A 14415-nucleotide genomic window follows, 5' to 3' on the forward strand; every position below is an offset into this window, starting at 1 on the left:
GATAACAATTAATAGACAAACAAGAGGCATCCAGAAACCTCAATTAAAACCTACCCCAAGAAGGGGGACGGCAGGCCCCTCAATATGAGGGGGACCCTGATGTAACAGCGCCAGGGCAAAGAGCAGTGAGGGGGCACCATATAACACCGGGCTGGACACTCCGGAAGCCCGGGTGGAACAACATCGTGGAATCTTACAGGCTCTCCCTAAGTGGGAACTCACTGAGGTCCCGCGCAGGGGCCCGGACAGCTGGAGGGAAGGGTGGTGTTCCACCAGGCCGGGCCAGTGCTGTAAAAAAGTCCTGGCCTCAGGTGTGGAGGCCAAATGCCATCATTGAGGGGCTGGGGACCACCAGTAGATTGGCCTCTGCTGGGCGCAGAGACCGAGTAGGGACGTATGCAACACATCAGCAGTGAAACAATAAGAAGGAACTGAAAGCTTTGACAAACTCTGCAGGAACAGTAGCTGTATACACAATTCAGGATTTTGTTCTTATAATTACAAAAAGAAGAACCTATTGAGAATTGCAAAATCTAAGAAGAAATTTTGACAAAAATTCTGGAAACACACCTTGTTTATTGATAACGACCTTAAAGCATAGAAACAAGCAACAGGGCTAAGAAATTGTGGGGACGACAAGTGGCTTATATTTTTGTTGAAAGTCACAGGGACCGTATCAAAAAGTTAAGACTCCAACTCTTATGAACAGTGTTAATGGACTGATAACCCCACCCACAATACAATGCACTCAACCACACCTTTGAATAGCAAGTTCCACCCAAACACTTACTGATTGGTTCCCCCACCCTGGGACATGGACAACATATACCCCACTAAACATTCCCTTCTCACTAGACACAGTGTGTAACAGACTTCTCTCCGTGATACACCTCTGAAGATGCCAGCTACAGGCGCAGGCAAAACGTTAGGAACAAGATCTACCAGACCACGACCACACAGCCCGGAAAACCCACCACGACCAATCCTATGAACAGGTTTGCACTTACAAGTTACAAAGGTCACTAGGCTTTTACATCAGCTTGGATGGACTATTCCTCCAGGACCACAGAGACACAAGACTGAAACCTGGGGTTAGATCCAAAGCTTACCCTTGAAACATGTGAATTAATAAGGTTGGAGTCAACTAGTTTTTTCATTGGAAAAAAGTGAGGTGTCCCCCTTTGACCACCAGAAAAGCTACTCTGGGGTTCACGAGACCTGGAAAAAAGCCTTGTGAAACAGGAGCTGTAATAAGGAAGGGAAATGGCAGAGACTAAGTGGAAAAGATAGGATATAACCTGCACTCTAAGACAAGCTGTTTTAGAACACGCACTCCACGAATCCTGGAACCAATGTAACTTGTGACAAATATACTAAGTAGCTTAAACTTCTGTATTCCTGGATGATAATACAGGCCTACCTTACAAGACAATTGTAAGGAAATGTGAAATATTTTGAAATTTTATGTGTACCATCCTTTTTCCCCTGCGTCTTTTTCTTTGTACACGTTACTCTCCTGCAAAGTGTCCCTAACCAAGCTGATCACCTTATAGGATGCATGCTTAAGTACTTCAACAGATAGCAAAGACCATGAGGAACATCTTTTTCAGCGGTCATATCTTGCTTTTCCTTTCCTGTTGCCAATGCTATAAACCTTGACCACATGTACAAACATAAAGGAATGAGACATTTTGTTGCCAAGTTTATTGGTTCTTTTCTGTAGATAAACACAAATGTATTCTTTACAATTGTAAGCATCTTTGGGCATATTCAGAGAGAAAAGTGGGGAACAAATATTAAATAAGTATTTTGGCAAAAATGAGTAACCCTTTATTTATGATGACAACGATGACAATGATGATGATGACAATGACGACATTATTTGTACAAATTTAGTGCCAAGGAAGAAAAAACCTGTTTGAACCACTTTCTCAAAAACTGCAAGTTGGATTTGAAAATTACAGTACCTGAAAATGATAATGAAAGTTACTCTTTTCTCCCCTGCACATTATGGGCAATAAATGCTTGCTTGTAAAGAAGTGTTCATGTGCCAGGGAAAAAAACACCTGCCCATTGCAGCTCCTTAACTCTTTACCTTATCTTTTTAACACGGGTATTTTTTTCTTGCTTATACAAAACTGTTTTAGACTATGCACTGCATATATTGGCCACTGCTACAAGCAAATAAATAGATAAGAACCTCATAGTTTTAAAAGGGAAATACTTCCCTTGAATATAATAATAAGGCTACTCATGCCACAGGTTTCTACTTTCTACAAAGGCAGCATTTAGACAACTAAGTTGTTTACTTCTGCAGACTCTACATCTGCTTATTCATTTACCTGCAAGGTAGTTACTGATTAAAAGCTTCTTCCAGTGGACATTTTAAAGGAAAAATATATCTACCACTTGCTTATAAAATACACATATTGCTGAGGCGGGATGATGAATTTGAAATCTCAAGATTATTTCCTTAGCAATAACACATTTTATTTGTCGAATGGAGATCCTCTTAGCCCTAAAACAGGAAATTAAACGTTAAGGCACATTCAAACTTTTCCAGTTACAATTTCACCCGATGCTATATATGTGCCTGCTAATTACTAACCCATGCCAAACAGAGTTTATGAGCCCTTATGTAGGTTAGTTTGTCATAAAATATTTCAAAATGGGAAAAGCAGCCTTGCTAAATTTTAGATCTATCATCAGTACATTAACAGTCCAATCTTAGGAACAATTTCCTGGGAATAAGTCCTGCTGAATAGACCTAAGTAAGAATCTCAGATCCGCTAGGGTTGGCACTGTAAAAGTGCAACATATATGGAAAACACAACAATTTCCCTTTTTTTCTTACACTATTAAATCACCTTTTTTACAATATTACTATTTTAATTGTGTGCATGCACTGTGACAGTTACCTCCTCGTATAAATGCAGTATTTACACACAAGCAGTATATTTACATCTAATCACAGCTACTATGATAAACATAGGTGTGGTTGTGGGGGCACACAATGCACGCAACATTCTCTCCCCCACCCCTACACAAATTCTGTGTAAGGCTTACACACAATAAGGTTGAGACTGTTGTATGTGTGAGAGAACAGCCTGAGAGCTGAGAGTATACACAAACACACATTTGTTAGCACCCATTTTGAGAAATTTTACAATTCAGACTAGAATTTCAGACTTACCCTATGACAACCAGCTCTGTCTCCAGCCCTTGCTGCCGAGGGTTGGAAGCCACAGGCAGCTGAAGGGAGCTCCGGACCCCACCAACAAAACGCATGAAAAACACATGAAAAGCCTACGAAGGCTGTCTGCCCCTCCCCTCCTCAAGAGCTCGGCTCTACCATTCTCTCTCACGCACACACAACACACACACACACATCGCTGTATTTCGGCACATGATCCTCCATATCCCTTCAGGAAAGAGGGGTGTGTATGTGAGTGCCTGCTATACAAAAGAAAAGTGGGGGGGGGGGGAGGAAGAAAGGATATCTGCAGAGGCAGCTTTGGCTCTGTTGATGTCTCACACCTGGAGCTCACATCAAAGAGCTCTTGCCAGATCTAAATGTATCTTTTGGCAAAGAAAATTCCAAAACAGCTACATTAAAAGGGAATGGAGCTTATACAAAGGCAGCAAACACTGTCATGGTCACGTTTTGCTGTTATTAACAGAATGTCGGCACTGCAGGAAAAAAAATCCCTTCTGCCTCACCCTGAGCTGATTTACTACGTTTGGCCGGATGCTGAAAGCACATGAATATCATCTGTTGACTAACTGGAATTACACTGTGCATCAGTCAGCAAGCAGTTTCATCACTCAGACAAAGAAAGGATTCCTGATTGATTCTGTCAGCGTGTATTAATATTATGTCAGCTCCTTCCCACCACAAACCTCCTAAACACTAATGGCCACTACATAATTACTCATGTAACTTCTTCACTCATCTGTGATCCTTCAAAATACAACAGTACTGGCACATATGAAGAAAGGAGCAAAAGAGGTTTTGACTACAGAAGATGCAAGCCGCTGCTGCAAATTCCTTTTTGGAATTGAAGGGAAGGTGACGAAGCTAGAAGGATTTGCCAAGTGACCCTTCAAATATCCAGCAGGGAATAGTATTATATGATAAAAACTAGTTACATTTTAAAATTATTCCACTTTGCCTTCAGGCACAAAGCAGCTGTGAATAACTAATTTTTATAGTTTCACAGGGATCCATTGCAGATCGGGACCGTGACACCGAGGTGGGGGGGGATGTACTTCTGCCTCCCTTGCCCATGGACCATTTTCCTGAGTCTGAAGAGCTGTGGGGCATTATCTGCCCCATTTGGATCTGTAGGTGCAGTAATCTGTTCTTTACAGTAAAGTAGTCTGTTTACTCTAAACAGAGTAGGGTAAACAGTAGTCTGTTTACCCTAAACAGAAGATTAAAAGTTACCTTCATAGTATCAAATATTCTTTAGTTGCTTTAATTGGACTATTCATACTGCTTAACATGGGAATTTATTAACTTGTGCTGCCTCAACATGGTTTTTCTTTGTATTATTAACTGCTTCTATCGGGGTTGCCAAATTTATATTAATGTGTCTACTTTATCTTGGCGCAGTAACCAGTGCATGTAATCTCCAAAATAATGCGCTCAGGAACTATTTAAAAATGTCACACTTTTTCTTGCCCTTATACTGATTTCCATGTGGATGACACTATATAAATGCATGACCGACTCAAGGCATAAATTTGTTACTGTGCAAACACTACTGTATCTTGGATGCACAGTGCAAAAGTCTGAAAATGGCACTTATTGTGATGTAAACCTTACAGTTGGATCCAATGACTCTCTTCCACCAAGTTTTCCTCCAACAGAGAAAGACTTTCTTCAACAAACCTACGCTTTTCTCCAGTGCAGAAATTCTCCATCAGAAGAAGTCATTCTCCATTGAAGGAAGTCTTTGGCCAGTTCCCCACTGAGAAATCAAATCTAGATACATCCAGATTTCAAAAAAACAGCACCTTTTCATCAAGGTTTCACCATCCCCACTGCAGCACGTTTCTAGTGGAGACATCAATGTCTACCATGGATTCAAACAATGCAGCAATCCCCATGAACACGCGATCAGCTCGGCAGGTCTGTCCTGATTGATTGTTGTGCCGTGTTGGGGCAGGAATTAATTTTTGTAAAAAAAAATTGTGCGAGAATATGTGGTGATGTGAGCACGTTAGTGCATGCGCATAATAACCCTGCCCAAGCAGCTTTCTTCTGATAGGCCATTCAAAACTGGATCACAGAGTGGGGGAAACCTCTTACCCAAGAGTCACTGACTGAACTGAGAATGTTGAGACCACTGGGCTGATTCATCTTTGCTTACCAATGTTGCCAAAAATTTTAACTTCCCAGTTCAGTATTCAAATTTCACTGGGACCGAACCCCGAAGGAGGAGACTCTTCTGAGCCTCCCCCCTCTCCAAGGGTCGCAGATCATTTACATTCAGAGCGGAGACATGAGAAATGGCCGCGAACAGCCCAGTTCAGAGTCTGGAAAGCCCGGGGCGGGGGAGGGAGGGACCGACTGAGCCGCACTTTCCTCCTTCAAGAGCCTCTTAAGCGTGGCTCGGAGAAAGAGGCTGGTCATTATCCCAGCCAAGCCAGTCTCCAGGCGCTCTCTCTCTCACACACACAAGGTTGGCGCGTGTGTGTGTGTGCATGATTGTGTGTGGGGGGGACGGAGCACTGGCGACAGACAAAGTGAAGCTTCATTTCAAGTCAATCACAACATTTGGCAGTGCCTGGGCCAGATGAAAACGCGCTGCCAGCCCTCGCCGACCAGAGATCTTTAATCAGTTAAACAGGAGAGGGCATCCCGTTATTCTCATGTGCCAACATTTGAGCCGGCAGCGTAAAACAAAACAAAAAAAGGCTGTGTGCACTTGGCATAGCCATTGCACTCTCATTGGCTGGAATCCCCCCCCCCCCCGTGTGTCACTCCCTATGGCGCAAAAAACAAATATGGATCCAAACCCCGATCCTATTCACCGATCTGGATTGCACACGTGCAGGTTCTGAAAAAACACGTGAACGCCAGAACCAAGATGAATCTGTGTTCGGTGTTCGGCGATGCAGCTGTGGGGAGTTCTTCCTGAAACCTGGATATTTCACAGGAGTATCACATGTTATATTGTCAGTGGGGATTCGACCTTTCTCTCCTGAAATAAGACTCAGAAAACAGTCATAACCTCTATTCCTTATCATATTTATTTGTTGCATAAACATATTCTGATTCCTTTAAATATAGACAAAAGAGTAGTATATACTCATGTGGATAATCATTACAAATAACAAGACTCACTGTCTTCTGATAACTTTTGCACCAGACCAAACTTAAGCAGAAGGCAGGATTCAGTTGAATATCTTTTGCAAAACTGGGTTACACAAGATACGTGTTACAGCCAAAGCCTATAAATACTAGGTATATTTTAACTGGTTTAGAGCAGGGGCCTACCGCCCAGGGGTCATTTGGGTTAAATGTCCCCAGGCTGCGGCCATTTAGTCACATGGGGCGGAAAATTGTTCCCCATACCCCTCCTCCTTCCTGCAGGGTTTATACACTGACTTCAAGATCTGGTGCAAAAAAAGTTGTTTGGTCATGGTGGGGGAGGCCAGCCGCCCATAAGGGATGGTGTGTGTGTGTGTGTGCGTGTGTATGTGTGTGTTTATAAATACAGTGAATGCAACATAGCACTTTAACACAGCTTAGTTGTTCTAGGGAACGCACACTGCCTTATCCATATGGGGGAAGTTTAGAGTGCTTCCACATGACAGTTTTTCCATGCTGCTGATTTACTGCTTGATGCAGTCTCTTCCACTGCCAATAACACTAATTGATATCGATGTTCAGCAATAAATAAATCATTTAATTTATTACATTCCAAATTCCTCCGGAAACTAATGGGGCTCCCTAGATGTGTGCCTTATGCTGCGTTGTGAATTGAGATGGGCCAAACAACTCTAGAAACCTTGGCATGGATAAGGGCCATAAAGTATTGGCTGCATATACATTTTCTAGTGGGATCCAATAGCTATATTCCCTCTGTTATCAGATCACTTTATTTCAGAATGGTATAACTCTCTTTGATCCTTTAGAAAGGTTGAAGCTATTGGTTTCCCCCCCTTGGAATCACCTCCTTTATGCCTCACAAAGGTGGGAAGCCTTCAGACTTAGTTAAGAATAGGCTCTTTGGATCTTTGATTTTCATAATTTGACTTCAGTAGCTGCCAAGACAACCTGTTCTCCGACTACATTATTAACCCCATGCGAGCGAGGAATTATGGCAGCATATCTTCGTCTGCTGATTAATCCCACCCAGAGGAGAGCCTTGGCTACTGCAAGATATAATGTGCTGCCATCAGCTCTGCTGGAGGGAAGATTTAAGAATATGGAACGTTCTAAGAGTTTGTTCATGTGATATGACTACGGTTGAAACACTTGACCATTCTTTGTTTCTATGCCCTAAATACAACAAGATACGCATGAAATACATGAATTCCATTTTCTTGCAATGTTCTCAGTGGCATGAGTGTTATAAGATACCCAATCTCCTGAACAGCTCTGATGTACTCTTTTGTGAAACTGTTGCAAATTTTATACTTGGAAATTAGTAATTTTAACTGTATTTCTTAACCTTGTTTTGTTTTAAAATTTTGTCCTGTTTTATATGCCAATAAAGGCTTGTGTTGTTAAAATTGATATCGATGTGCAAACTCACCACCAAGGCAACAGAATTACCTGATCAGATGTCCTCCATGGCTTACTGGAAAAGCCAGTACAAGTCTGTTTCCAATTTCTCCCACTTGATGCATGAAGACAGCAAGAAGCTCCACCATTAGTTTTAATCCAAAAATAAATCAAACCATGATTACACTGGGGCAGCCAAGCAGGGATGCCAAATAAATTATTATGAGCATCAGAACTCACTTCAACATAATGTGTTTGCACAGTCAACGGAAGGATCACAAGTTGAAGCAAGCTGAAAAATTAATCATGGGCACAGCTCTCAGACCTAATTCACTCCTTGGCAATCATGACAGTAACAGAATTTCCAGCTCAGGAAGAGTGGAGTTTACAGTTTTATGATGATAGAAGAGATTCAACAACAGAGTTTGGCTGAAACACCATAGAATAAATCTGTATATACCATTGTAGGCCATAATCTGTAGGCCAGTAGCTGTTGTGAGTTTTCCAGGCTATAGTGTGGCCTGCACCTATGGCTGGCATCTTCAGAGACATGTCACAGTGGGATGCATTTCTCTCCGTGGCACAGTGTGGAGTGGGGTATATGTGTTGTCCATTTCACAGGTAGGGAGGGGATGATGTAGAGAGTTTTATTCAGGATAAAAACAAAGATCCTGGGAGAGCAATCCCAAGAATGTTCAATGAAGGCCCTAAAATACCATGAATGCAGCCTAGCAATGAAATTTGAGAGAAATGAAAAATCTCCCAATTATTCTCTTTTTTTCTTCATTTCTTTGTTCCGAAGTGGGGCAAAAAGAAAAACAAATTAGATCACAATAGGCAGTAGCAACAAAATCCTGCAAATTATGTCTTTCTCAAATGAAAGTTTCTTTCAAGGGACAAATCCTTTCTTCTTTTTTTAATATAAATTATTTTTCACACAGAAAAATAATGTAATGCCTCCTGCAGGGGCTATATTTATCTATTTATTCCACACCTTTCCCGCAAGGAGGACCCAAAGCAGCTTATATTATTTTCACCTCCTCCATTTTATCCTTTCAGCAACTCTATAAAGTAGGTTAGGCTGAGAGAGTGACTGGTCCATGCTTACCCCCATAAGCTTCCATGGCAGAGGGGGGATTTACAACCTGGGTCTCCCACAGCCTAGTCCAGCACTTCAAACACTTAAGTTCTGGTGGCTATGAAACGGCAGCGTTCATTTCAAAAACGACACACTTCTATGTTATCTTCAAACACAAATGATATAAACCAGGTTTTTAAAAAAGTGTACTTGTGTGTTAAATGGTTTAAACATGGTATTATAAAACCTGACAAATAAACTTACCTTATCAGAGTTCCATCTAGAGGTTTAGCTGAATTTCAGGTCGCCATCATTTGGGCTGCCAACCTCCAAATGGGTTTTGGATAGCTCCCAGAACTGCAACCATTCTCCAGGTGACAGAGATCGGTTCGCCGGGAGAAAATAGTTATTTGGAGAGTAGATTCTGTGGCCTTATATCCCACAGAGATTCATCCCCAAACTCTGCCCTCGTCAGGCTCCACCTGCAAACTACCTACTTCCTTGACCCTCAAACTCCGCCCGCACTTGCCAGCATGCTAGTGCAGTACACACCTGGATCTTGGTGATCTTACAGACATCAGGATACCGACATGTGCTATTTGACCCTCAAGAGACAAATACATTATCTGTATAATACAAATATGAAAGTCAGGATGGCTACTTTAGCCAGTTTAGATAAAAGCTAGGATGGCTATTTGAGCCAGTTTACATTTTTAAAGGTTGTTTTATAGTAAGATATGTTTTATGTATTGTATATTATGTTTGTTGCTAACTGCCCTGAGACCAACTTGAACCAGAAAAAGACAGGGTAGAAATTTAATAAAATAAAAACTTTGTCTTTTATTTTAATTAACTTTATTTATGCCACACCTTTCTCCTCACTAAGGACAAAATTATATAATTCTCCTCTCTTCCATTTTATCTTCACAGCAATCCTATGAGGTTGATTAGGCTGAGAATGTGTGAATGACTCAAGGCCACCCAGAAAGCTTCCAGAGTAAAGATTCAGAACTGGATCTAACCACTACACAACACTGGTTCAGAGAAGGGTTAAACACATAACGCACACAAAAGCCCTACAGGCAAACTGGCAGCTTAACTTGGCAGCATTCCTGTTAACTGAATGGTGATCAAATCGTTGATCTCTGGTGTAAAGCATAGTTTGGCATCATTCCATTCCATTGCTTTGACAGGGGCTCAGTTGCTACTAACATTAGGTATATTGTCCCCAAAGTTTTAAAGGATAAGGTTCAGTCTTAGAACTCTTTCACGATGGTGAAACATATCAAGTTTCTTGATATGTAGGAACTGGAAATAATCCAAAAATAATGTAAACCTTTAATTTCGCTTGCTGATAGAATCACTCGTGCCTGTTTTAGCTGAACTGAAGTTGGAATACTTTCACACATACGCACACACCTGGCGGACTAACCTTTTGAACTTGAAACTAAAAGAATAATTATGGGGCCTCTGAAAACTTGCTTTGCTATAAACTGAGGTACATAGCTCAGAACAAGCTGAGGTAACATCATCACCACTAGATGTCTCTCTTTATAACACTGTTATAAATCCTTAACAGCATCTATTCATCTAACTATTCATGTTGTTCCTTCTCTTCCTTTTGAATTAAGAAGTCTTTGGCCTTCTTTCTGCTTGTTGCTAAAATAAGCAGTCCATTCATTTTCCAGAAAGAGGATAAAAACAAATATGAATTTCAACACATCCTTATTTTATTCCAATTGTTGTGTAATTTTATTTCAACAATTTTCATTATGTCTGTCTACAAAAAGAATAACTGAAGAAATCCATATACTAAACAGCAGGTATGGGAGACTGAGAGAAGACACAGGTGGATCTATGAGGCTGGCCATTTATGTAAAACGCCTCTTAACAGGATCAATCAGGCTAAAGGAATGCCTTCGCCTACCCCATGTTTTGCAATAAATCATGAGAAACAGGTACGGGTTAATTACATATGGTGCTTAAGGTTCTTTAGTGGACCTCTGAGCATGTTAAAAAGTGGACACAGATATGGATCAGGCTGTGGTACTGGGGAAAGGGCAGTCCTTCCCACTGCCCCATTTCTTCCATTGAAAATGAACCCCTTCCGGCTGGTTCCAAGTCCTCAAAAAAGAAAAGAAAAAAGATAAGTGTCCATTCCACTGAAACATTAGAAAAAACTTCCTGACAGTAAGGGCTATTCAGCAGTAGAATGCATTGCCTTGGGGTATTGTGGGGTCTCCATCTTTGTTCCCCAGGAATGCCTACAAAGAGAAGGCAAAAAAACCAACTGCCAAAGCAAACCAGGATTTGGGTGATCATCTATGGCCATTTCCTCACTTAAAAAAAAAAAACAGAGGCAAAACGGTTTTGTAAGCTTCGGGTGTTTTTGAGCATGCAGTCACGTTCCCCACTGCAGGTAGTCGCGCAGGGGCGCTGAGGGGTCGTGAGGGCGGCAGAATCGGGGCAGCTGCACTGTCGCCGCTCCGGTAGTGGGGAGTGCCGCTGGAACCCGCGTTACTTGGAGCGAGTAGCACGCAACAAAAGGTGAATGGGAAACGGCCTATGAGTTGCATGCTAGTTTTTTTTAAAAAAAAAAATCCACTGCTCAAGAGCAAAGGAAAGGCTTAGACAGGGAAGAGAATTCTTAAGGTAAAAGAAAAATCCAAACCTGGAACAAACCATGAAGTTGGGGGTCCAAGCAAATCCCCTTCCGCACATGTGGAATAATGCACTTTCAATCCATTTTCACAACTGTTTGCAAGTGGATTTTGCTATTCCACGCAGCTGCAAAGTGCACTGAAAGTGGATTGAAAGTGCATGATTCTGCATGTGCGGAAGGGGTCCAAGAGATGAAGGTCCAAGAACCAAAGGAGAGAGTTCAGTGATTTAACAAAGAGTTTGTGGTTCCAACAAATAAGTCAACTGTAAAGCTGGGTTAGAAGCAGAACCAACTACAAAGTTCAAGAGGTTCGGGATTTTAAAACAGGAATCATTTTTTGAAACCTCCAACAATAAATAAATTTTATATAATAATCTGCATTAAATTAAAGATCCCTGCTTCTTCAAGAAGAAAACGTTCTGCACTTTTGATAGTTCTGGCCAAATTGGTTGCAAGAGAAATGCAGAGTAGAATGTGCAGTGTCAGTGAGTATGCTCCAAGGCAGCTGTTCAACAAGAGTAAAAGAAAGGAGAAGGAAAATGTTACCAAGTGTAATGATCTCTTATGAAACTTTTTAAAAAGGAATTAGCATTTGCAATGTAATTCACAAAATTCATGCTCATTCATTCAGGCTGTATCCATCTTTCTTTTGAAGAGCTTAGTGTGACATCAAGTTGAAATTCAGTAGCTCAGTCCAGAAGATCTTCCAGATCAGACCATAGTTTAATGATTTTTTTTAAAAAAACCAGAGGTTTATATGCTTCTTCCTCCTCTACTTTCGTATGCCTGGCTTCCTTTTCAGTTCCTTCTTAATACATATTGTACTCTGCCATGTCTGACCTGGATAGGCCAGGATAGTCTGATCTTATCAGATTGTGGAAGCGAAGAATGGTCAGCCTTGGCTAGCATTTGGATGTGAGACCACAAAGGAAGTACAGGGTTGCTACACAGAGGCAGGCAATGGCAAACCACCTCTGAACATCTCTTCCCTTGAACACCATACAGTGTCTCCATAGATCAGCTGTGACCTGACAGCACTTTCCACCACACCACCACCACCACATATTTTGCCACTATAACCAAATCAGCAAACTATAATCACTGGTTGAACTGATTTACAGATTGGTTGAACTGATTTACAAGGTCTGCTAATTCAGACATCATAGCAAAATATGGATAGTGTTTAAAAATAAGACCAAAAGGAAAACAGCAAGGGAGATGAAAGAAGGAGGTGTTGTACAAACCTGCCATTCATTTCTGAATCATTTGAATCAAGCGAGCGACTTGCATTTGTACAATCCAATAAGCCTCATAATTGCACAGGGATTTTAAAGTGGCTCTTCCGCATCCAAAAACATAGATGTCAATTCATTAACACAAAATTTATAAATAAGATAATATACAGAGCAATAACAGTTTGTACACGTTCTAAGAACCCTTCAATGTAATAAATTAAAAATGTGCATTGCAAGCTTGAGATGCTTTGCTCAATATAGCATTTGCTCAATTGGTTTTTATACCCTGCTTTTCCCTGCCTTTAAGGAGTCCCATAGCAGCTTACAATCACCTTCCCTTCCCCTCCCCACAACAGATACCTTGTGAGGTAGCTGGGGCTGAAAGAACTCTAAGAGAATCCCACCTTGGTACTGCAGTCTTTACTGTAAAAAATCACACACACGGTTGTCAAAAAACTGTGAAAACAGATCTGCAATAAGAATAATGGAATCTAAAAAATAAGATCTTACTATCCCAAACCATAGATACAAATGCATTAAGAAATTTGAATTTCATATGAAATTCAATTTCAATAACTGAATTACATATGAAAATGATAGTATTATTTATCAAAGTATATTAGATTTTAAAAGCATTATTAGTTATCTTTCTGGCAGTCACGTGTTGATTAAAACAAATATGGTCCCAACAGGAAAAATGATGGGACACACCTTTTACATAATTGATAAAAGTCAAGAAAAATGCAATCAGCTTAATTAACTGTTACAAAAAAGAAACTAATTAGTATCTTGGTAGAAGTGTTTTATTTCTTTGGGATCTGATAGAAAGCATTTACTGTAACAGGATCAAGTATCCCTGAGACAGAAGAGATAAAGGATTGAATAAAAATCTTGGAAGCAGTCCATGTGCCTCTAAGAATTTATAAGAATGCAATCTTATCAAGCACCACACATCAAAAATCTACTATAGCATGGACTGTGTGACATTAAGATCTGCAAAAGAGATGGCTTTAAGTCAGAACGCTTCTGTTATGTAAGGTGAGACTGGCTGACATCAGGACCAACAAATGAGAATCATAAAGCACAGGAAATGCAGTTCTAACTCAGTCTTCCTTGCACAACCATCAATTCAGAAACCAGGTACAAGCACATTTAGCACTATTTGTTACATATGACACATAAATCAACCACAAACAGTGCTTTATATGACACATACAAATTTAACTCAGGAACAGATGCTCTGAAGATGCCAGCCACAGATGCAGGCGAAATGTCAGGAGGAAAGGCTACTGGAACACGGGGCCGTACAACCTGTGGAATTTCTTTCCCACTGAAACCACCTGACACCTCCACTACTTTCTTTCAGGCACTAGGCCAAAATGTTTGTTTACATAAGCTTTTAACTGAGAGGTTGATCTTTTAAACATCATTTCATAGTCTGTTTGCTGCCAGAGAAATGTTTTAAGCAGCTTCATGTTTTATGTTGTTTTATAAACAACTGTTTTAAACAGTGGGTTTTAACAACTTTTATGAAATTTCAAGTTTTTCAATTATATTTTGAAAGCCACCTCATTATATTTTGTAAGCTACCTCAGGCAGATTCCCTGGAGAGACAGAACATACATTTTCCAAATAAACTATTACTCCAATTAAAGGTTCCTCACAGTCCTCTATCCTGCATAAGTAATATTTTGTGTCAGGT

General features: G+C 40.7%; 1 protein-coding gene across 3 annotated transcripts in view; it reads right to left on the bottom strand.

Annotated features, from left to right (window-relative positions):
- Positions 1–14415, bottom strand: part of FAM149A (family with sequence similarity 149 member A) — a 54851-nt gene that overhangs the window by 25413 nt on the left and 15023 nt on the right. The window contains exon 1 of one of the 3 annotated variants that reach the window (XM_048510220.1): positions 3194–3323. The exons of the other annotated variants lie outside the window; for them this stretch is intronic. Within the exon in view, the coding sequence (XP_048366177.1) occupies positions 3194–3288 (95 nt within the window). The 5' untranslated portion in view covers positions 3289–3323. Of the gene's footprint in view, positions 1–3193; positions 3324–14415 lie in introns of those variants that run through there. 3 annotated transcript variants of the gene reach the window in all.

Source organism: Sphaerodactylus townsendi, linkage group LG10, assembly GCF_021028975.2.
Source record: "Sphaerodactylus townsendi isolate TG3544 linkage group LG10, MPM_Stown_v2.3, whole genome shotgun sequence".
Taxonomy (NCBI): domain Eukaryota; kingdom Metazoa; phylum Chordata; class Lepidosauria; order Squamata; family Sphaerodactylidae; genus Sphaerodactylus; species Sphaerodactylus townsendi.